The sequence below is a fragment of the Culex pipiens genome, chromosome 2 (assembly GCF_016801865.2).
Source record: "Culex pipiens pallens isolate TS chromosome 2, TS_CPP_V2, whole genome shotgun sequence".
NCBI classification, from domain to species: Eukaryota; Metazoa; Arthropoda; class Insecta; order Diptera; family Culicidae; genus Culex; species Culex pipiens.
Window position 1 is genome coordinate 100,245,546 of NC_068938.1, and position 23,976 is coordinate 100,269,521.

At 37.3% G+C, this 23,976-nt stretch overlaps 3 protein-coding genes and 1 pseudogene across 8 annotated transcripts in view; 3 read left to right on the forward strand and 1 right to left on the reverse strand.

Annotated features, from left to right (window-relative positions):
• The window catches only part of LOC120413079 (Kv channel-interacting protein 1-like), a 191,531-nt gene extending 178,775 nt beyond the window's left edge, over positions 1–12,756 (forward strand). For both annotated transcript variants that reach the window (XM_039573783.2, XM_039573782.2), the window contains exons 5-7: positions 4,264–4,337; positions 4,455–4,667; positions 11,255–12,756. In XM_039573783.2, coding sequence (XP_039429717.1) covers positions 4,264–4,337; positions 4,455–4,667; positions 11,255–11,365 — 398 coding nt within the window. In that variant the 3' untranslated portion in view covers positions 11,366–12,756. The remainder of the gene's footprint in view (positions 1–4,263; positions 4,338–4,454; positions 4,668–11,254) is intronic.
• Positions 5,667–6,951, reverse strand: LOC120413080 (fibrinogen-like protein A). The gene is made up of 3 exons (XM_039573785.2): positions 6,710–6,951; positions 6,102–6,647; positions 5,667–5,796 (listed from the first exon to the last, which is right to left on the reverse strand). Exons 1-3 carry the CDS (start codon positions 6,787–6,789, stop codon positions 5,709–5,711), a joined length of 714 nt encoding a protein of 237 aa, XP_039429719.1. The 5' UTR covers positions 6,790–6,951; the 3' UTR covers positions 5,667–5,708.
• A 9,441-nt stretch (positions 12,757–22,197) lies between the features above and the next one.
• The window catches only part of LOC120413114 (phosphatidylinositol 3,4,5-trisphosphate 3-phosphatase and dual-specificity protein phosphatase PTEN), a 146,135-nt gene continuing 144,356 nt past the window's right edge, over positions 22,198–23,976 (forward strand). For 2 of the 5 annotated variants that reach the window (XM_039573821.2, XM_039573822.2), the window contains exon 1: positions 22,199–22,419. The gene's annotated coding sequence lies outside the window, so the exon portion shown is untranslated. Of the gene's footprint in view, positions 22,420–23,976 lie in introns of all 5 variants that reach the window. The other 3 variants (XM_039573823.2, XM_039573825.2, XM_052708865.1) reach the window with 3 other exon arrangements.
• LOC120413115 (glutamyl-tRNA(Gln) amidotransferase subunit C-1, mitochondrial-like) lies at positions 22,416–23,969 on the forward strand (annotated as a pseudogene).

Below are 23,976 nucleotides of genomic sequence, written 5' to 3' on the forward strand. Positions count from 1 at the left end.
AAAGTTTGTTTGAACGCTGTAACAAACGCCAAAACAGTTAAATACAATAAAATTATAAGTTTACCAAAAATGCGAAACATTTCAACTGAAATATTTCATAGGCGTTCGAAGCACCGGGAAGGCAAAGCAGAAATTTATGGTTTCGATTTTCTTAAATTCTAGCAAATTTTTATATAAACTATCGATTGTTTTGATGTTAACAGCTTATTTGAGACCTAAAGAATGACATTCACTAACATTTCAGTCCAAATTTGTGCGATTCATAAGTAAAATCGAGTGTCCGGAATTCGAAGCAAAAGTGTCCGGATTTCGAATCAGCTTTTATCAGTGTCCGGGATTCGAAGCACAACAAGTCATTTTAATTTTAAAATTCTGATGAAAAATTGTTAGAAAATACATATTTTGCATGCTTTTTCTTGAAACTGACTGTTTATACTACATCCTAATGATATTTCTACATTTCCAACTTATTACATGATATTTTGCCAGCTATAACAAAAATGATATGCTACTAAGTGTCCGGATTTCGAATCATGACGTTATCGGGCACCTCCATAAAACAGTAAAAGAAGTTCGCGGCAGCTAGTCTATTTTTACGAGCCACTTTGGCCGAGAATAATGACGCCCTGCTGCACGTAACTAGCTGCTGTGTGTTCTGGGTGAATTTACATTATGTTCTCTACAACTCTATGGGATGACACTTTCCTTTATGGCGATAATACAACACTGCAGTAGTTTCCGTTTGCAATGATCATAAAGTGTGATTTTATGGGCATCATTGGGGGTTCCACGGCTATTGGAACGGCTATTGAAATAATGACAGCATATTTATGGATTGCCATGGCTAGTAATCCTTTTGTTCTAGTGACCATTCATCCATTGTTTCAATAACGATTAGTTCAATATACTCTATTCCAATTGTTATCAGGCATTCTGGGAAGCTTTATTGTAATTTAATAAGCCTTGAAAACGCTAGCTTCTGCATAAAGCTTATTTTGAAAATAATACAGTAGTATTTCTATCTTATTTCATAAATCCTAGTTTTTATTTGGAAAGAACATTATTGTCATTTGAAATCATTCAATATTCCAGGGGTGACCAATTTGAAATTCAAAAGAAGCTTACGGGCAAGATTTGAATAGCATTGAGTTTATTTTTTCATTAAGACAATAATTCGCCAATTGATTTATTTTATAAACTACACTTTAATAAATCATCATATTGGATCGAAGCAATCTGTGCCCGTGGTCGGACGCGTTTTTGATTGCTGTCATTTTTTAACCTTTTTAATTGTCTTCAAAAGTGAAAAGTTTCGCAAAATCCGGAGATCTCGTTCCTGTTTCCGGTTCAAGACATTTGTAGTTAAAGTGGTGGAAGTGACAAGCAGAAATTTTTGAAATATGTCATCCACGACTCGAAAGAGTTGCTCCACCGGAAGAGATGTCAGCTGCAACAAGAAAGACAGGAGCTTGTCAACCTCACGAAATGGCCACCAGCTAAAGTGTTCCTGTGGTTCCACGTCTTCATTCAGCCACTTTAAAGTTGTGGGTCGCTTGCAGTCATTCGTGCGGTACCAGGACTGCTGCCGGAGGTTCTGCTGATCAAGGCAGGAATTCAAGAGTTGTGAAGTTTCAAGTTTCATGTTGCGAGGCGATCGGAATTGAGCTGTTTCCAAGATTCCTCGTATTTGGTGAGAGCTTTCCATTTTTATTTTCAATTGACATTTTCATCCACTCTAACATCCATACACTTCAGTAAAGACAAACCACGCCAATATTACTATATACGCGGTAGGGTGTTCCTTTGGTCGTTCGCTGTGAGTTGTGGATTGCCTGCTTCTCTAATGAAGGTTCGACTAGAGGGGCATGCTTATTAATGTATCCTCGCTCCATACCCTCAGTGACGTGATGGGAGCAAGGGCGTCTATACAAACTGTCCCTACACCCGCTACAAATTTCCGGTGCTTGGGGAGGGGAAAGTGGTTTCTTTTTATTCTTGGCACCAGTATTTGTAGCACTAAAATATAAAAATAATCACAGAATTACATCAGCATCATCAGATCAAATTGCAAATCCCACAAACAATTTCCAACCATCGAATTAAAACAACCGCAAATCAAAGCACTTTTGGTCGCGTAATACGATATTTATTCCAATCGCGACCTCAACCTGATGGCTTAATTGTCCCCAAAAACCACAAACTGCCCAACGCCGCCATCAGGATTAGCACGGAAAACAAATTGCATACTAATGCTGGCCAGAGTCGTCCTGTCGTCCCGGTTCCGGCTGTTGAATAATGAGACCAACAGACCCTTGACTGATGGCGCGACTGTGGGCGTCGAAACGTGTCTGGAAACTCCAACGGAATGGAAATCATGCGCGGCTCTCAGTTATTAATTTTCCCTCAACCAACCAGCCCACCGCACACACAGCAAAACCACATTCGCAACAACAACAGAACCAGAGTCAGAGTTAGATTAAAAAAATATGCCTAATTCTACGCCACAATTTCTCATTAACGCAGATGGTGCGATTGTTGGAGGTCTGGTTTATTTCGAGGAGCTTTTGTGTTTTGTTATAGAGAAATGAAAGTTATTTGCATACCGCATTAGTGAAGGTGATGAAAATTCACGAGCGTGGAGAATCACGGTTTAATGTTATGTGGTGAATATTTTGAGAATATTAAACACCCAATGACTTAAGACCTTTTATCAAGAACTATAGTAATTTCTCGAGTATAAATTGAAAACAAAAAACAAAAAACAAAAAAACAAAAAAACAAAAAACAAAAAACAAAAAACAAAAAACAAAAAACAAAAAACAAAAAACAAAAAACAAAAAACAAAAAACAAAAAAACAAAAAACAAAAAACAAAAAACAAAAAACAAAAAACAAAAAACAAAAAACAAAAAACAAAAAACAAAAAACAAAAAACAAAAAACAAAAAACAAAAAACAAAAAACAAAAAACAAAAAACAAAAAACAAAAAACAAAAAACAAAAAACAAAAAACAAAAAACAAAAAACAAAAAACAAAAAACAAAAAACAAAAAACAAAAAACAAAAAACAAAAAACAAAAAACAAAAAACAAAAAACAAAAAACAAAAAACAAAAAACAAAAAACAAAAAACAAAAAACAAAAAACAAAAAACAAAAAACAAAAAACAAAAAACAAAAAACAAAAAACAAAAAAAAAACAAAAAACAACAAAACAACAAAACAACAAAACAACAAAACAAAAAAACAAAAAAACAACAAAACAACAAAACAACAAAACAACAAAACAACAAAACAACAAAACAACAAAACAACAAAACAACAAAACAACAAAACAACAAAACAACAAAACAACAAAACAACAAAACAACAAAACAACAAAACAACAAAACAACAAAACAAAAAAATGTATGTGTCTTCTGTTTTTTCGGACCGAACCGGGAGCGAAATAATTTTTTTGCAATTCCGTCGTGAAACTACTTACTTTTCCTATCATTCTTGAACGACGAAATAGCCTACTTTTCTGTACCAAAAATAACAGAATCGAATAGCAACACTTTTCAAAATAAATGCTGAAAAGTTCTACTTTTCAGCACTGAAATGGGTGCTGAAAAGTTGAACTTTTCAGCACTTGTTTCGAAAAGTAACAATTTAAAAAAAAAATTGATTTAAACGATTTATTGACAAAATACATGATAAATTTCACTCAATGGGTGTTTTTCGGAATTGCAAAAAATGTTGTATGGAACTCGTTGCAAAACTTGATTTTTTCAGCACTCTTCGTTTTTATCCAACCTCGTTGGATAAATGTACGACTCGTGCTGAAAAAATCCTCTTTATGCAACTTGTTGCATAAACTACTATTTAAAAATATTTGCAACGGCCTAACAACACATGAAATTTCTAAAAAAAGGGTGCTGAAAAGAATTAAATTTCCACCACGATTGAAGCATATAAGAAAAAGCCACATTTGGCAGTAGATCGATGAGAACCTAATAGTAATTCTACTCACCACAGGCTATCCTCATCTAAACCTAATCCATCGCGCCCAGAACTTCCCGTCTAAATGCACTCATTCCACATAACGGTCACGTACGTCCTGACGGATCAGAATCATCCATCCATCCATTCATCCCCATGAATCCTTCATTTCCGGCCTACCGCAGCTAACTGACTCTATTTTCGTTTTTTTTTCTCTTTCACGTCCTTCGTTTCCCACACGGAATTCCAACGGATATCGATGTCTGGACTCCACATCCACTCGCAGCTAGCAGCGGCCAGTACGCACACTACGTATTCAATTCCATCGATTTGGACCGCAATGGCTCATTAAGTTTCGAGGTAGGCCAATTTCCTGCCGACCGGCCCCCGGAAAACCCCGGAACCGGGCTGCACCTAACGATCTGCTAATTTATTCCTATTGGGGTTTTTCTTCTTTCTTCCTTTCTTCCTTCGTAGGAGTTTGTGGCCAATCTGTCGATTCTGCTGCGAGGCACCGTGGACGAAAAGCTCGCGTGGACATTCTCGCTGTACGACATCAACGGGGACGGGTCCATCAGCAAGGAGGAGATGAAGGAGATCGTGACCGCCATCTACGAGCTTATGGGCAAGGTCCCGGAGGGCTGCGAGGAGGAGCAGGCCATCAAGGACAAAGTCGAGCGGCTGTTTGAGGTAATTGAGTGGCTCCAGAGGGGAGGGATATGGTGGGTGGTTTCTGACCTGCGGTGTGACATTAGATCGGAGATTAGTGTGAAATTTAAACCGAAGGTGACCGGAGCTGCAGCATTGTGGTTGAGAACATCGTTACATAATACATTTTTTTTTTCGCTCCTTCTGTCAATTAATTTTTCAGTCCCTTCAAATAGCATGCGTTGATTTTACGTTCTATAATTTTATATCTTCCGCTTCCGACGGTCCCTTCAAAATTGTCCGTTTCTCTCAAAAGTACACACCGTGTGGCATTTCAAAATGTGCCGTAGACATTGTGGCCAGCAAATTTCTGCACTTTTAGTGCAATACAAAACATATCAGGCAACAATGCCAAGCGATTCGAAGAAGAAGATCAAACAAAACGCGCAGGATGGGATTTGACAGCGCGGGTTTAAAAGGGTTTGAAGAACTGTTGATACAAATGGAGCTGAGTGTTATGTTACAAACATGACCAAAATGACAAAACAAAAACCCATAAACCACGTGGACACGTTAGGGGGGGTCCATAAATCCATAAACCACGTGGACATTGAAAACCACTTAAGTTTTATTTATGTACTGTTTCCACTTGATATCAGATGAACATTACTTCTAGAATCTTATATGCCAAATTCATGGTCCCACTTTTCCTTTAGGCATTTCAAAACAGTGCTGAAAATAACTACTTTTTTCATTGTTTTTTGGTAAGGAAAAAATAGGCCGTTTCGTCCCTCCGAAGAATAGGAAAAGTTGACTTACACAGCGGAATTGCAAAAAGTATTTGAAAAGGTTGATTATTCGAGAGGTAATTTTTGGTAATTTTGGTCACGCTGACTTAATTTCACCCTTCAGACCCTAATGATAACACTTAATTTCAATTATACAAAGTATTTTGAAGAAGTTTTATTATTTCTGGCAAATCTTTTTAATCCCGGTAATTCAGAAAAACAGGTAATTTCTATTAAATTAAAGATGTCGATGTACCTACTGGAAATCTAATTACTTATTTTCAATGCTTAGACACTATTTGTGACGTGTCATCATTCTGGTGTAAGTTCCATAGTAGCCGGTGAAATTAGGCCAAAACGGTCCAATTTGGAAGTTGGGAGCACTGCAATTGATTTGAAATCATATATTATAATTATAGCTGGACACAATTTATTTAGGTTGAGAATGACAGAAAAGAGAGATTCGATTGTCAACAAATCGGACATCCTTTTTTCGAAATGGAATTACAACAAAACCCCGTTGGTTTGACACCAATTGTTGTCATACCATCGGAGCACAAACTAAAAAATGGAAAGCAAAAAATTATCAAACCACGGGGGGTTCAGTGTATAAATGAAACTCTCAATTAATAAGCGGCTTACTAAATGGTGTCCAATTAATTGAATTTGAGTGAAAAAAGAATCTTACCTCTCATCGTCACATTTGTTGTACCACCAGCCACCACTCCAAGTGTCCTTGGCACAGTTCCATCTGGAGTTGTCGTTGTCACTGTCGTAGGTCGAAAATTGCGCTTTATTCTGTTGGCTTAGCGCATCACTTGCAGTCCCCGAATAACCACCAACTGTAAGTCGATACTTGTCATCCTCTCCGGCAACGTAAAATTTAGAATATCGAGCATATCCGTATTTTTCATATTCATCCTTCAACTCGACCAACAGCTCATAATCTCCACTGGATGTGATTTGATGGAGGGCCTCGAGCCCCAGCCAAAATTCCGAATCTTTTCCAATGGTTCCAAACCCAGTCTGATATTCAGCAAAGGAACCGTTAAAACTTATTTCGAAACGATCTTGCCCGGGAACTCGCTGCTGAAACACTATCCAACGACCACCGAAAGTCGTCATTTCGCAGAAAACATTTTGGTTTAATTGCTGGCTTTGGAATACTCCAGACGCGCTGGCTGTTTTACACGGATCTAATACTAACTTCTCGGGAACAGTTTCGGGAAGATTCCTAAAAAGAAGCAAAATCAGTCAAATTTATGATTAAATTTCAAAACCAATCAAATCTTAAACCTTTTCTGAAAGCGTTGGGTTTCCTCACAAGTCACTACCATTAAACACAGCGCCGAAACCACCAAAAATAATAATTTCATCGTTACTTCATGAAATTTTTCGACCGTCTGCTCTAAAAATTCACCAAACGATTACTGCTTGAAGAAAGAGCTGCTGCGAATTTTTATACTCTCAGAATTTTGATAAGGATGCGCGATTTGCTTTGAATGATGGTTCGCAAAATTTTAGGAAAAGGTCAAGGTGATACATATAGCAAACAGACCGTAATCACTGAACATTTTTTATCAAGAACAATCTTCTGGTTATAAATTCGCACACCACAGGAAATGATTGGTAGTTTTGTCGTTTTGAGAATCCAATTGTTCAAATTTACCGTTAAATTGTTGATTGACGTGATTTAAATGAAGTTTATGTCTGTGTTTCTGTCATATACTCTCAAACCTTTTGCCGTCCTCACTGAGGTAAGGCTATAATCCTGTTCTAAAAATGAACTTTTTTATAAAAAGTTCGGAGACCCACCTTTATGTATACATATTACATATCGACTCAGAATCAACTCAACAATGGCTCTGTGTGTGTATGTATGTAGGGTAAGGTTAATTAAAAACGTAAATAAAACAGTTAGATTTTTTGATAATCATCTTATTCCAGGTCTTGACTAAGACTTTGATAAATCAAGTTTCTAAAAAAACCCAAGGGGCTGGAAACTCTAATATTATTTAAGAATACTGAGTATACTAACGATATTCCAGTATACTTGTTAGTATACTAACCGAAAAGCAATAAACTGTAAGTATATTAAGATACTCTCAGTATATTGGTTAGTATACTGGCGATATGTAAAGGAAATAATAAGTATACTAACATATATTTTGATATACTGGTTAGCATAATAATTATAGCTCTAAGAGTTTCCAACCCCTTGAAAAAACCCTGTTTTGTTCAATAAAAAAAATGATTTTAAAATAATTGGATTTTCCGTACGTTCTACTCAACTAGTGGGGCAAGAAGAACAATGCATGAAAAAACATGGTAATTTGTTATCAATTGAACTATAATCACATCAGATTGGAATGTATTTGAATCGTTACTTTAATTTTTAGATGAAATAATAATATTTTACTAATATTTTGATCGTTTTCACGACAAAAATAAATTACTTAGGTGATAAATAATAAATGTTCTCTACATTTTACTTGGACAATTTTTAACAATTGTTTATCAGTTTTTTATTTATTTATTTCTCAATAAAATATGTTTACAATTCGTATTTTTTCCACACTTAAAGTCCATATGGTACACTTGCCCCACCTGAACCAGATTTTTTAAAAGCATTCAACAAAAATTACCAAATGATAAATCATACTGTATAATAGGTGCAAATCATTGGTAAGGACACTACTGATCTAGAATAAATGGCAATTTGATAAAATGAACTTAGAAACGAACCCTAAGTCATATTTTGTGTTTTCCAAATTTTATAAGAAAACAAAGGATTTGAAAAAAACACCGTTCAATCTTGTGTCCCGTGGTGCTTACGCTATTTTGGCGGTTATGTGGTAGTAGAATTAACTAATTGCATTGCTAGTAACAATTTCTCATATTGGAAATATTGGAAATTGTAAGAATAACGATCTTACGAGCAGTTGTTCCTTCCTTGCCCCACTTCCCCCTATGTGATCAAATTTCTCACTGAGTTTTCTCAGCACTGCCTAGTTATCTCAGCCGTAATCCTGAAACTGAACTCAATTCGAACCGTTCACGTATTCCGTAACAAACGCAACAACCGATTCTGTGTACGTACCGGTTGTTGCGTTTGAAACGGAATACGTACACGATTCGAACTTAATTCCGTTTCAGGATTCCGATTGAGTTGACTGGGTGGCTGAACCGATTTGATAAAACCGGTTGCAATCGACTCGGTTTCGACGTGTTTGAAGTTTCGATAAGCAGTTCAAAAATTATGAAGAAAATTGTATGTTCACATGTATCTGGATCTCGCTTATATGCATGTAAACAACGTCTAGATCCATCATCAAACCCACAATTGGTTTGATAATCGAAAGACCTTTCCAAGCATCTAAAAGTTTGAAGATCTGGCAACCCAGCCTCAAGTTATGACAACTTAAGGGGTTACATACATGTAAATTGTCAAAAATCTCAGAGGTTGGTATGAGCACACATTTAAACTTTTTTCAAAACCTGTTTTCAGGGCATAACAATATTCCTTTTCATCTATTAACAAAACAAATTTTAAGACATTTGGTTGTAGCATTCGGCTCAAAATTTTGGTGAAGACTGCTTAAACCGGTTCCGTGTGAATGACGAAGGCTGATTTTCAAAAATTTTATTTAAAAAAAGATAAAAATATTTTTCTGTTTTTCATATTCGCCAGTTTTTGATTTTTGTATTTTTTGAAAATTCAAAATTTCAAAATCGGGCTTCGTCATGCACACAGGATATGTCTTGGGAGTCTTCACCCAAAATTTCAGCCAATTTGGTCCGTCCCATCTCGAGATATCGTGGCACCCGTAAATCAACTTGGTGTTCAGAGAAAAACGGTCAGAAAGTTAGACAGTTTGCTTTGCGCATGGCAAAATTTTGAGCTTAAATCGTCTTTTACAGTTTAGTCACAAAATATCTTTATGAAACTTTCAGGAGTGATTGAAAATAATCTTTTTAGTGGATTAGTGAATTTTCTGTAATATGAAATTTTGTGATTTTCTACATGTATGTAACCCCTTTAGTGATATTTGTGTATTTTTTTAAATCTGGATCTCACTTCAAGCAATTCCCCACGAAAACAACATGATTTGAAAAAAAAGTTCTCCGATCGGGCTGAACATTTTTCTGGGGCTTCCTTGGCCAAAATAATTAGACCTACGCCGCACAGTGGACGAAATTGGACCCAAAATCGTACATAATTAAACGCGGCTGGTTCGCATGTTGCCCCAATTCCCAATTTTTCAACAATTTTTCTTGAAAATCGCTCTGTATTTAGAAAGGGAGCTTTATGCGGCCATCCAAAATGCACGTACCTTATGTGAAAATGTCCCAGAAATCCAGTAAAAAAAACCATTTGCACCCCAATTTCGCTATGAAACCATTTTTGGACGTTTTCCAAGGTTAGGTCAGATTTTAAAAATCTTGATTGGGCAACATTAATGTGTCAAACTATTAAGTGCAAACAGTCATTCTTATGTAAAATTGTCTGAACTTTTCGATAATTTTTTTTATAGATTTTAAAAATCTGACCTAACATTTGAAAACATCAGTAACGGAAATTGCTTTCCGCATAATTGATCGACGCCACCAACATCGTCAGCACAGCCGACAATAGTTATCCAAACTGCGAATAAAGCTTAACTTCGTTTACCTCGCCGCAATAAAAGCAAGTAGTATTTCCCTGTTCCTGAGGGGAACACCCGTGAAGAGTATCGGGCCGGCATTTATAATGCGGATTCAGTGACAGTTGATTAATCAACTTAATGTTAACATGTTATGGTTAATGTCAACATTCCATAGGTTGTCTTCCTAGGGTGTCAAGTCCAGTTTGTGACGATACACTACCTTCCCTTTACTAAGCAATCGAATCCAGAAGGGAAAAGATCACCAGTTGTGTTGGTCCAAGCCGGGATTTGAACCCCGATCTACCGCTTACGAGGCGGAAACGTTACTTCTGGGCTACGTGGCTCGGTCACTAGTTTTGAATGAGACTTTAAAAACATCAATTTTCTTGTTTCTTTTTCTTTCATACGCTGGGAACATTTTCACATAAATTAAGTTCATATTGGTAGGCAGTTTAAAGTCCCCTTTTTAATATCTAAATACAGAGCCATTTTCAAGAAAATTTGTTGAAAAATTGGGATTTGGGGCAACATGCAAACCACCCGCGTACAATTTTGATCCGATTTCACCCACTGTGCGCCGTACCAGGATGGTAACCGCGCCATTTCAACCGAGTTTAACTCCCTTTGGCGCAAATGACGGTGATTGATTGGTCTTTTAGAGAAAAAGAGTTTGGAGTTAAAAAAAATCTGTCTTTATATTTGAAAAGGTCTTATCAAAACTTGAAATCCGATGTTGGCGGTCTCGGGATCAAAGAGGCGGATGTCTGCACCGATTCGATTTCGCCCACTGTGCGCCGTGCCAGGATGGTCAAAAAAACTGTTTAAAATTTGCTCGGATCAATTAACAAAGCATTTTTTGGTCCTTTTTTGTTGTATTCTCAGCTTGTTTCACCCGCCAATAATTCTTTCTGGTAATTGACCATTTTTTATCAGCAAATGTGTGACAATTAAGCTTTATCAACCAAATATGCCCTGCTTCTCTCGGCCCAAAGATCAATGACTTTGGAGAAAAGGGGGCCGTAAAAACAGAACACAGAACAGAAACGAAAGTAATGGCGTGCCAGCCATTAGGGCAAATGGGGCTAATCTAGCATCTGCTGGTCGATTTATTTTACTACATTGTTGCGACGTGTTGGAGCTTTCTTGTCTGTATACTCCCTAACATTTTTTTGTTGACTTTCCTTCTTCCCCACAGAAAATGGACCGCAATTGTGACGGAAAAATCACGCTGGACGAATTTATCGAGTGCTGCACCACGGACGAGAGCATCCGCCGCTCGATTGCCGTCTTCGATACCATCTTCTAAAGTGTTGCCAGCCAGCAAAAGGGCGGCATTCTCGAGGATTGACAACTTGATCTTTTTTCCCTGCAAGGCAATTTTAACGTTTTCAATGGAACGCAGCAGAATCTAAGCATTTCTTGTAGAATCTCTTTATTAGTTGCGCGTAAATTTGCTGGTGGTTGATGTTTTTAGCGGAATGCACCCAATTGTAGGTCCACGGCATTTGATGTTTAGTGACAGCTGGCAACCCTTCCAGTGAGTGACAGTTTACCAACGGGACTAGGAAACGACCAAAAACCTTTGCGTTTAAGTCATATCATGTGCAGAAAACAGTGGGCCCAAGATGGTTTCGATAGATCGAAGCTCAATACTTTTACCGAATGATAGAAAACATGTTTATTGTTGGTGTTTAATTTGATTATTGATGATGCAATAAGGTAAATTGGATTAATGCGTAAAAAGCAGTTGCTTTAATTGTAGAAAGAAGGCGATTCAAGGCGTTAAATAACATTGTTACAACATTTTGGGTCAGTTTAATCAGCAATCCATTAGCTTATTCCATCGCACCACTTTCTAAAAAGTCAGTAGAACAGGAGGCCTACATTGGAACAGCAATATAAGATGTTACGCTAATCCTATACTTACTAAAACAAAAACACTCACACAATAGCTTAGTTGAACTGTTTAAACTTTGAGGCACCCTACCATAACGTATATGAAATTGAAAAAAAAAAACTTTCAAGAAGAACAAATAGAAGTCACGCTTGGCTTGGAAATGTAAACAATAAAAAAATGAATACGTTGTAGTAGAAGACTTGCTGAAAGTCTTATTCGCGGACAAAATTGATCCTAAAAATAGAGTCAATGTTGTCCGCGAGGTCGGTATAGTTAGTACGAAACAAGCAAGAAAAGTGATATAAATGTTGTAATTGTCAACAGGTAAATAATATAAATCGTACCGATTGCAATGTACTTTGGATGGCCGCTTTACTTCCAGAAAAACAAATTGGCAACATCAAATGGCGCTGTTAAAATAATGAATAAGAAGAAAGCATTCACACGAAATGCGCAAATATGATTTGCAGTAACTTTGGTCGTACAAAAAAAAATCGTGAATCAGTGTTCCAAACCAACTTCCTTGCGTAAAGCTACAGCTGAAATGAGGGAAAGATAATACAACCGCTAACTTGGCATATGTAATACACGTACCTTTAATCTTACAAACAAAAAAAAAACTGTTAAATGTTCAGATGTTTTCCATTACTCCAAAGTTTGAAAAAAGTTTCACAAACCTTAAACAATCCTGTTCGGCTCTATTAATACTATAAATTAAAAAAATATTCAACTTTACAAACGTTTCCAATCTTCCAACAAACATCTCTTATCAAGTTGTTGTAGTCCAAACTCTCAGAAAATGATAAACAACAAAAAAAATCACAACTTTCGACCCAATTTTGAATTGATGTCGTTCTTAGCAAACCAAAACACGAGCGAGAAAGTTTGAAAAAAAAAAAACAGACAGGGGAATAAATGTTAGAGGCAGTTTCTTAGAAAGTTGCAAGTTAATCTTACTGAACGGTATATCCTATTTCCCAAGCACCAAATACCACACAAAACTCCAGTGATAGAAAAGCTAGGCAGACGGTTTCTGCAACACTAATATATATTTTCGTACACTTTCAAGGATCGGATTTGAGAATGCGGAAAATCTTTGCATTTATGAAATCAAACAGAATTTATTGATATCGATTACACAAATAAGAAACAAAAAGATTTTTTTCTAATCACGAAAAGTGTATTTTTTACGTAGCATCGAACCAGTTGTTATTCCATGTTGCACGAAACTTAATACTTCGTACCCTCACAAATTGTTGTTATCACCCCTTTCTTGGATGAAATCCGCAAAATTTACTAAATACTTTATACCACAATGTAATTGTTGTTGTCAAGTGAGCATTTTTCATGGCTATGAAAATGGAAACAATATTGTAGATGGTTGATAGAAATGAGCGAAAGAAAAAGATCAAACGCAGAAAAAAACAAGTGAAAATGACACATTTTCAGTTATTTCGGTGTTTACGAACATAAATGCATTTACTACACAAAAGATCAATAAAAGTGAAATTCTATTATACGTAAACTGTAGTTTATTTTTTATTCATGCCGAAATTCCTGTTAGAATGAAGCTTAAACTAATATTCATTTGCATTTTAATTTACAGAAACAAATTATTCATGTCACTTGTTGCTTAAAAATCCAATAAGATTTTCGCCGAAAAGCTATTTTCACCAACCTGTTTTTTGAACCATGTTTGAATTTATGCCTAGCGTTCGGTTTCCATACTAAATGCCACAACTTGACTCACACCTGGTGGTGGGAATCATAATCAACGCAAACGCCACCAGGTGGCACAGAACCATATAGAGGCAAGCTCGAACAAAAGCGATTTTTTTTCCTGGTCTCACTTTGATTTCCCATTTGTTGCCTGTTTTGCCCGTTCGCTGTTGACCGTGTACGCCACAGTGGTATAACGTCAAAAAAGCCTCGTATAATGTTTGTAAACAGTATACAGTACAACTACTGTAAGTCGGCTCGTTTTTTCTTGAATACTTTTGCAGCATTATTTTATTATGAATGTAAAGGGAAATAGCATGTAATTTCATCATGCACGTGATGTTGGCTTACAACAGTTGGGCGTTCAAAAATAGTTGTAAGTTGGCAAGAGAAATGGTTCCCCAGTGGATGGCTTTCTGTGCATTGTTTTGCAGGAGAAATCCGTCCACCGTTGGACGGATTCCTCTTGCTGGACATTGTTGATAGGCACACTATAAATGGTTAGGCGCTTATACTTACATCAAACCCTACGTAATGTACCACCCCCGGCCGAGTTAAAATGCGTAACCGGAAAAGAAGGTGTGCCTGGCAAGAACACTCAAAGCGTGTTCTAGCATGCTGCTCGTACTGACTCAGAGCAAGGGTGAGATGTAGGTGTAAGGGCAGTGCGTGTTCGTCGGGAACCTGGTGCATAAGATCGGTCAAGGCCCGTTCTTACACTGAAAATTGCGAATTGCGAACCTGGAAATTTCTGAAAAGTTGGCATTTTATGTCCTCTAAAACATATAAAAAAAAAATAGTGTTTTCATGCAAATCAAGTTTTAGTGATAAAAAGTTAAATAAAAAATCATCAATTTTTTTACCGTGTATCATTTTTTTCCAGTGTAGTCCGTATCCATACCTACAATTTTGCCGAAGACACCAAATCGATCAAAAAATGCCTTCAAAAGATACAGATTTTTGAATTTTCATACATTATTTTTGTATGGACAGCTGCCAAATTTGTATGGAAAATTATATGGACAAACTAATGATGCAAAATGCCTTCTTTGTGCATACCGAAGGCACCAAAAAGAGTCTGCGATCAGCAGAGAAGCGAGTCAGACGTGCGTCCCTCACAAACCAAAAAAGTGCTTAAAAAGTGCAAAAATGCCCCACGGCAAGAAAAAGAGGCGATCCTCACCAGCAGGATCGGCAGATTTGAAGAAGCTAAAGAATGCCGAAGCGCTACCTGCAAAGCCAGGCAGTTTGAGCAAGGACGCTCAAAATTCGTCTGGAAACCAGTTCGCTACCCTCCCTGTGGACGTGAGCGAGAAGGAAGAATTTGAACGACGGGAAAAGTTGCCGCCCATTTTTGTGAAAACATCGTCATCGGATTCGGTGCGAAAGTGGCTGACCGGGTTTATCAAATCTGGTGCTTTACGAGCTTCCATTCGCTTGTGTGCTGATGGACTCAAAATTCTGCTACCTACCAGAAAGGATTACAACTACGTTCGGGATTTCCTGAACAACACAAAGATTGAATACTACAGCCATGACGATCCAGGTAAACGCCCCATGAAACAGGTCCTCCGAGGCCTGTATGACATGGATGTGAGTGTGCTGAAAGAAGAGCTCAAAACTCTTAAGTTGAACGTGATCGAAGTCTTCAAGATGACGAGACACAACAAGGACATCAAGTATCGTGATCAACTGTACCTGGTTCATCTCGAGAAAGGATCGACAACGCCGTCTGAGCTGAAAGCAGTTCGGGCAATTTTCAACATTATCGTGACTTGGGAACGTTATCGTCCAGTGCACCGTGACGTGACACAATGTTCGAATTGCTTGCAGTTTGGACATGGTGGAAGGAACTGTTTCATCAAGAGTCGTTGTGCAACCTGCGGAGGTGAGCACAAAACTCAAGCTTGCGAAACAATCAACGAGAACATCGAAGCGAAATGCTACAATTGCGGCGGCGACCATTCTACCAAGAATCGGAGCTGCCCAAAACGAGCTGAGTTTGTGAAAATTCGGCAGCAAGCGACGACGAGGCACCAACCAAATCGTCGCAAAACACCACCAACTTTCACGGACGTGGATTTTCCTGCTTTGGCGTCACCTGGAGCGGGATCTGTTCGAGTGGTTTCAAATCTGCAGCCATTGCCGTTGAATCAGCGGCAAAAAGTTGCAGAGAATACAACACCTCCTGGTTTCAGTCAGCAACCGAAGGAAAACCAACCAGCATCAACGGATGAAGGCAGTAGTGACCTGTTTTCACCACAAGAACTTCTGAACATTTTCATCGAGATGACAACAACACTGCGTGGTTGCAAAACTCGTGCTGAACAAGTAAGAACGCTTGGAGGATTTATCTTAAAATACAGTTCGTAGTTTACTCGTTCTAATGATTTTGAATATTTCAATGAATTTACTTTTTTAGTTTTAAGTTAGGATTAGTTGTTAAAGCGATTTTTTTTCTTTTTTACCCAAATGTATTCGATTCAATGCAAAAATGTAAAACAATTTGAAGTAAATAAATGAATGTGAACAGTTAATAAGAAAACGAAAAATATAACAAAGATGAAGAGCATGTAGCCATACCACTTAGAATGTAAATGAAATGTAATTATTATAAGAAAGTTCAATAAAGACATATTTAATTTCAAAAAAAGGCACCAAAAAAGTTTCAGTCGGATTAAAAAATACAAAAAAAATCGAATGACCGAAATCCTAGAGAACTGCTCAAGAGAAACCGACCTTTCCCTAAATTGCCGGATATTATTTTAAAAGTTTGCTTGAGAACGGCAAAGTTTCCTGTCCCCAAAGTGATTGTTTTTTTGCCTGTCAACTGTCAAACAAAGGTGTACAAATTTAGGTCATATTTTTTGTCAATATGTTTAACCAGTATATCAATAACTACTTCAACATGTTAACGAATGGTAAAACGTTACTTAATCTACCGTATGATGGTTGATGCATTCGTCTCGATAGGATTCGAACTGATGACCTTTGGATTGGTAGTACAACTGCCTACCAGCGACTCCACCGAGGAAGGACCAATGGACGACTCCTACACTTGGACTAAGCTAAGGATCTAGATTAGGTCTGAACCAATGTTCACTTCCCCATCCGACGGATAAGACAAATCTTGACTCGAAAAAAGCCACCGGGTCTGACTGGGGCTGAAGCTAGGGCTGAAGCCAGGCCAGCTGGCCATCTGTTGAGTGACACCGAAACACTTATTTTAAGGAAAGATAAGAAAAACTTGTAACACGCATTATCCCTTCCAAAGAATGTTAGAAATTTTAATGGAGCATTTCCATTCGAGCAGTTTTTGCTTTTTTCTACAATGTATTCCTTATGGAGCGAACTGTCAAAAACTGCTCGACTGCGGGTACTCCATTTATAAACATACGTAATTTTTCATATCAATTACTGCCAACCCTATTTAAGGAAACTGTTTACATATTTACACAATTTATGCAACTCGTTTACGCTAGGGAATAAGTTGAAAACAAAAATAAACCAGTAGCAACGGTCAATTCAAAAATTATGCCACTTGTTCAAAATCAGATTAGTGCGCGTGACCTGTAGCGTGTGTTATACAACATTATCTTGTCTAATATTCAAAGTTAACAGTGTAGTAACTTCAGGCATCCACGCTAGGTGGTGATACTGATGCGAACAAATTTCGGAACCATGTTTTGAATTGGACTTGGCTCCATATGACAGAACTGTAATGAAACAAATATATTCTTCACTGCTCACTATTAGCTCACTTCTCACTGCACCTTAATCGTAGCTTTTGTTCACACAGCAAATTTGAATTGAATTTGTTAAAAATTACTGGATGGAATTTATCTTATTTCTAGATTAAATTTTCAAAACAACCTATCCCTCATGGGTTTCCTATGCAGATAGGGCCTTTTGAAAATTTAATCGAGATTTTATAAAAAAAATCTTTGATGATTTAATCAAACTCCACAATTTAATATAAACACATGGAAAATATTTAAGATTGAAGCAATTTACTACATAAAAGATAGCGAGAAGGATGGATTTTAGCAAGATTTTAGTCTGTCTGCAACAGAAAAAAAGTGTGATCAGTCGTGTTTCCTCCAATCAAATCCCGTTTCTATTGTAAATCTTATATTTATTCCAGATCCAGAATTTGCGAAAACGTGAACAAAGCTTATGTCATCTGTTCAACTTTTATGGTGATAACTTAAGAAAATGCGCGAAAAGAGTTAAACATTTTCTTTCTTTTTCGTGATTCTATGAACTTTGTTCACGTTTACGCGAACATTTTTTTTTGCAAGCAGGCAAAAATAGTAGTTTATGCAACAAGTTGCAAAAAGAGGATTTTTTCAGCACGAGTCGTACATTTATCCAACGAGGTTCACCGAGTTGGATACATACGACGAGTGCTGAAAAAATCGAGTTTTGCAGCGAGTTCCATACAACATTTTTTGCAATTTCGAAAAACACCCATTGAGTGAAATTTTGAGTCGAATTTTCATGTATTTTGTCAATAAATCATTTAAACCAAAAAAATGTTGAAAAGTGTTACTTTTCAAAACAAGTGCTGAAAAGTTCAACTTTTCAGCACCCATTTCAGTGCTGAAAAGTAGAACTTTTCAGCATTTATTTTGAAAAGTGTTGCTATTCGATTCTGTTATTTTTGGTATCTGATTGTTAGGCTTAGTGATTTTTCACGCTCGAAAATTGCAAATTTCACGGGGACCTTAATTTCAAAACACCAAATTTCACGGAAATTTCGCGGAACGTGAAAAATGTTAAAATAACTCTGAAAATCTTATGTTTAATTCACAGAAACTTCTTTTTATGCTTCATTATATATTATTCTTCAATAAACTAAACAAAATGTTTACTAAATTTGAACGTGACACAAAAAAAAACTTTTCATAATTTCTTAAAAAGTTTCCAAGTGGTTTATGGATGGACTCTATATATATTAGGAAACGAAATGTAGGGCACACGAATTCTCATTTATTGAACTGCCTTTCTAATATTCGACTAATATAGCTAAAAAGATTTCGCTGATTTGCTTCTATTTTATCATTTTACATTTTATTGAATTTCATTTCTAAACAAGATTAAACAATCTTGTCCAGCCAAAATGATTAAAATAATTTGAATTTTCTGCAACATTTTGCCCAATAAAAATATTTTTGAAGATTTTCCATCAAAATTAAAAAAAAAAAACTAAATTAAAAATCAATAGGCAATAATAATTTAATCTGTAACGAAATCGCCAAAAAATTCAGAACAGAAAACAAAATAAGGTAATACAGAGAAAGTTCTTTTTACGCGGTGGCGTTACGCTTTTTGTTTTGTAGATTTCTCTTAAACCATGCAATATTTTAGCAAGCTTCAAAAAGCGTTTTGTAGATCTGAACAAAACCTACAAATTGCTTTTGAAAGATTACAAAAATGTTGCGTCGTTCCAGAGAAATCGACAAATTAGAAAAACTTAACGCACCGCGTAAAAAGAGGTTTCACTGTACGTGAAAATTAAACAGGACTCAGAAAGAAATGTTTTTTAAAGGTGATTTCAAAGGTAAAAAATACTATTCATATTATCTTGAATCTTTTAATTTCTTTTAAAATTATACTTTTCAAATAAAATAGTAGTCAATTGTTATTACAGCGATTGATAATATTACTAAATTTAGTTAGTTTTCTTTAAAAAAAAATTAACAAATCATCAATGTCACCCTTTTTAATTGAAAACGAATAAAATTTACTTAAAAAGTCCTTATTGATGATTTTTTTTATTATTTTTGTTATTTCAAAGAATTGATTTGAGAAAATTGATAGATTTCACGGAATTTCACGGAAATCTTCAAATTTCACGAATTTCACGCTGTCCGCGAAATCGTGAAAATTCACTAACCCTACTGATTGTCAAAATAGTCCATTTTTGATGTAAACTATTTTGTAGACAGTACATATTTTAGGTGATGAATACAAAACCATATCAATATTTCTTGTAGTTTTGAAGATACTAAAATGTCTGGAACAAAACTCTTGATGAAAAAGCTCTGATTGCTGTTAACCATTGTTAACAAAATTAAAAAAAGTGAATAGTTTTTAAAATTTTGCGTGGGTGGCTAAGTAAATCATGCAGCCCAATTTAGTTTTTGGCAAAAAGTAAAAAAATATTGGTAATATCAGTATATAATTGCATCTCTTACGTCTGAAAAAAATTACATAAAAAATATATAAACACACCAAAAAAATAAAATTTTACATAATATTAATAATGTACCTTTTTTCAGTACAATTCCATTTTTTCAGTCTAAACTGGGGTAAAAGTATCGTCATCTGGGGTGAATCGGGACACATGGGGCTAATTAGGACAGCTATTTTAACTAGGTTCTTGCACTATATTTTGAAATGTTTGATTGATTTCGGTTAGAAATGATTCAGATCAACTAAATAAGTACATCGATTAATTTATTTGAAGCTTTTAAATGCTTTAAAAACTGAATTCACAATTCAGACTGTAGTTCCGATTCGCCTCAGTCTACGGCAGATCATAAAAGAAGTAATATAAAACCTTTGAATTTTGCACCTTCCAAATTTGAACAACTTTCAAGTAAATTTGTTTCTAGCATTTTTGGGAGTTCTTTTGCAGTTTTCTCATCAAAATACATTGCAAGATTCTTAATATCATTTATGCCAACATTTGAATATGTATGTTTTATATCCCATATTTTCCAGATTTTTTTTTCAGATTGCTCTTAAAGTAAATAATTTTCTAAACGAAACACCCGAACAATAAATTGAGGATTTCAAAATGCTAAAAAGCCCATACGATTTTAGAAAAAAAAATTAAATCGTTTTGCCCGATAAAACATTTGGATACACTTTATCGCGCGAATTTTCTCATTTTAGGTTTTTGTTTTCAAAATAATTAATAAAAGTTCCATAAAAAATCCCAAAAAACTACAACATTCTTTAACTAGCCTTTCCATCAAGATTTAGAAAAAGAGCGAAAGCTCATTTTAATGAACGAGCGAAAATGAGCGGCTGCCAAAGCAGCAGCGGAAGAATTTTTTTGGAGGGTCCCTCTTAAAAAATACAGAAATAATTTATTTCAAGTTGAAATTTTCAACCATTTTTATGAAACACGATGTACTCTTATAAAATTTCTCGAGTCAATTCTTCGCTCATTTTCAAATAAAAGTTCCCAAATAGTCCGTTGTTGATGGTTTAGATAGATTTGTTTGCAATTTTTGTAGATGTGCTTAATCATCAGATCCCCGAGGGCCAGAAATTGCTCTGCCTTTTTACGGCAGGTCCAAAACCGCGTCATTGTCTTCGGCGTCATCCATAAAGTACGTCACGCTCTAGGGGGGGAGGGGGGGTTGTCGCAAGCGTGACAAAGTGTGACAAGGTGGAGAGGGGGGGGTCCGTGAGATCGTGACGTCACGCTAGACTATATCCTGATTACTGAAAATTCAGTCAAAGAATATAGGGACCATCCATAAACCACGTGGACACTTTAGGGGGGGGGGGGGAGGTATGGCGGTTGTCCACGCTCCATACAAAAAGATTTTTTTTGTCCACGAAGGGGGGGGGGGGGTGTTCGAGATTCCCAAAAAAGTGTCCACGTGGTTTATGGATGGTCTCATATCTAAAATAAGTTTTTTTTTTGATAAAATTTACTCATAAATCAAACACGTCACAAGGCTTTGAGAAACAGAGTTTTCGATGATAGATTTAATATACTTAAATCATTAGATTTTCACAAAAAAAAAAAACTGTTGATGGTGATTTCTATCACTACAACATTCAACAAAATAAAAATCTAAACACAACCTGTAAAAATAAAAAACTTTGTCGATTGAACTCCAAATTTATAAATAATCATATTTATAAATCATGTTATAATTATTAAAAAAATCAATATGGAGGGGCGGGGGGGGGGGGGGGGTGGGAGTCAACAGAATGTGACGTACTTTTCGAAGGGGGGTTGGAGCCAGCGTGACAAAGTGTGACATAGGGGGGAGGGGGGGTTAATTTTGGCCGATTTTAGCGTGACATACTTTATGGATGACGCCTTCCCCAATTTCCATCGTGAAAGCAAAGAAATCCGGCTGGGTAACGACATCTTCACTGCCACGGCCGCTACTATACAGCGACCACGCTGGCAAACGAACGGCCCCATCCAGGAGTGATTGTTGAGATGTCCGCTGTCTAGCTGCAGAAACGGTTGAGTTCGTACTTCGCTGAGAAGGATGGGACGCTGCTACTTTCTTCTTCCGACGCATCCGCAGTAACTAGCGGTATGGAAACCATCACAGTTCCCACATTTGACATGAAACTTGGTTTATTCTGCGTTGTCCACAAACAACCAAAAACATCAATAAAAGTTTAAATTATTTCGCCAATGTCTTTTGGGTGTAAAAATAGCGTGATCCGTGAGCAGTGAGTAGTGAGTTGCGGTGTGAGATAATCATCTCATCTCATCATCTGGCGCTGCTGGTCGTCGTGTGGTCCATCGCTCGTCGCTGTGGAGAGTTTTTCAGTGTTGAGCAGCAAGAGCGGTCGTCGTCGCGGTTTTTGGCTTGTGCAAGCAAAAGTAAATAACGAGGCGAAGGTGTGCGAAATTGTGCGTGTGATTTTCCGATACTACGCATCTTGGGTCGGGTGCTACGGTGCACGCGTTTCCTTTTTACGTAAGTGACCGGGGCCAGGATCAAGGATCACCGGGGACGTTTCGGAACCTTTCGGTAAAATTGACTCGGTTTCTTCCTGTTCTTTATTCCGTTTCTTGTGCCCTCTCTCGATATTATATCTAGAGTAAATTTTCAAAAGGTCCTATGTGCAAAAACCTCAATTTGAGTAATTTGATGTCAAAGTTTTGCTGGACATTTTTAAATCCCATTTAAACAAAGTTGGGTATTTTTCATTTCTAAAAACGCACAAATAGACCTAGAATGATGCTTTTTAAGTGTACTTATCGGGAACTATCAAAAGTCTAGTTTAAACTTATTTCTGAATAAATTTGTTTCATACGACCTTTGATTGCACATAGGACACGTTTCATAGAACATTTTTTGCAGATAGGATAAAGCACATTGGAGCAAATGCGTGCAGCATTGCACATAGGACTTTTCTAAATTAAATTTAAATCTTTATTTAAAAAGAACTACTTTTTTATGATAATGATGTTTACCCAATCCTCGCGCAACGTGTGGTCACAGCTGATCGAGAGCATGAAATGTTTCAATGCTTGCAGCGCGAGAGAGAGAACCCGTTAGGAGAAAAAATCGACCAATCAGCGCTCTCGTCGTCAGCTGTCAGATAGGTGCTTGCAAAACATCCTATGCGACAATGTAAACAATATTTGGCTGAGTCGCATAGGACTTTTCAAGTTTTGCCAATTTTCAGTAGTTTTTTTTGCTTTTTTACGTTTTTAAATGATTCAATCCTGTCGTAAGCTGTTCAGGTAAGTTTTTTTTTATTATACAGTACGGTGACAGCACAAATTATGGCGTTTTTTTCGCGTTAATTTTTATTACAGATCTGATCGGTGCCCAAATCTCCACCGAAAGAAACCGGCCTACCTGGAGGCGGGTCAGCGCGGATTCCCGGTAACGGTTCGAGTCGGTAGACAATAGTGCAATAAACATCTGCTTCAATACGACGGTGCTGGAAAATCCGACGATATTGGCTCTCGAGATTCTGCAGGACGCGGCCGGAACCAAGAAAATTCAGCTTATCAATCCCGTGTTCCTTCATAGTTCGGCTCCTCGTGTGACATGATTAGAATTCCGTGCCATCTACGACCACCCCCGGGACGCACCCTCCACTCGCTGGTGAGGACCTTTGCCTCAACGAAGCCGGGCGATTTATCCGGGACACAGGAAAAGAGCACCCGGCAAAAGATCAATTTCCACGAGCTTAAACATCCGAGCAAGGTTCCCCAGCGTCCACACAAATCCACGATTGACGGCCAGTCGACACCAACCCGCATCCCGGTGGACGCCCAAACGGTGCAGCTGCTGGAGCGGTTAAGCCTGGTGGATCTGGATAGCGCCGAGGCCCACCGACGCTCGAGGACGCGATCGAGTTTGCGTCGCAGATTCTGTCCGTGGACACCGACGGCGTGGAACCGCTGTACACGGTGCTGGAGCGGGAGCGGCTGACGCTGCGCGAGGACCGCGTGTCCGACGGGAACATCCAGCAGGATGTGCTGAGGAACGCACGCGTTACGGAGGAGGAGTACTTTGTGGCGCCACCGGGAAATATTCCGCTCGAGCAGGAATTGAGGAAGTGAGCGGGGG

Excerpts from the sequence above, each read along its gene's own strand:
- LOC120413080 (XM_039573785.2), bottom strand. The coding sequence starts at position 6,789 with ATGAAATTATTATTTTTGGTGGTTTCGGCGCTGTGTTTAATGGTAGTG. Across the intron at positions 6,648-6,709 it reads ACCCAACGCTTTCAGAAAAG|GAATCTTCCCGAAACTGTTC; the intron begins GTTTAAGATTTG and ends GCTTCTTTTTAG. Across the intron at positions 5,797-6,101 it reads AACAAATGTGACGATGAGAG|TGCTCCCAACTTCCAAATTG; the intron begins GTAAGATTCTTT and ends AATCAATTGCAG.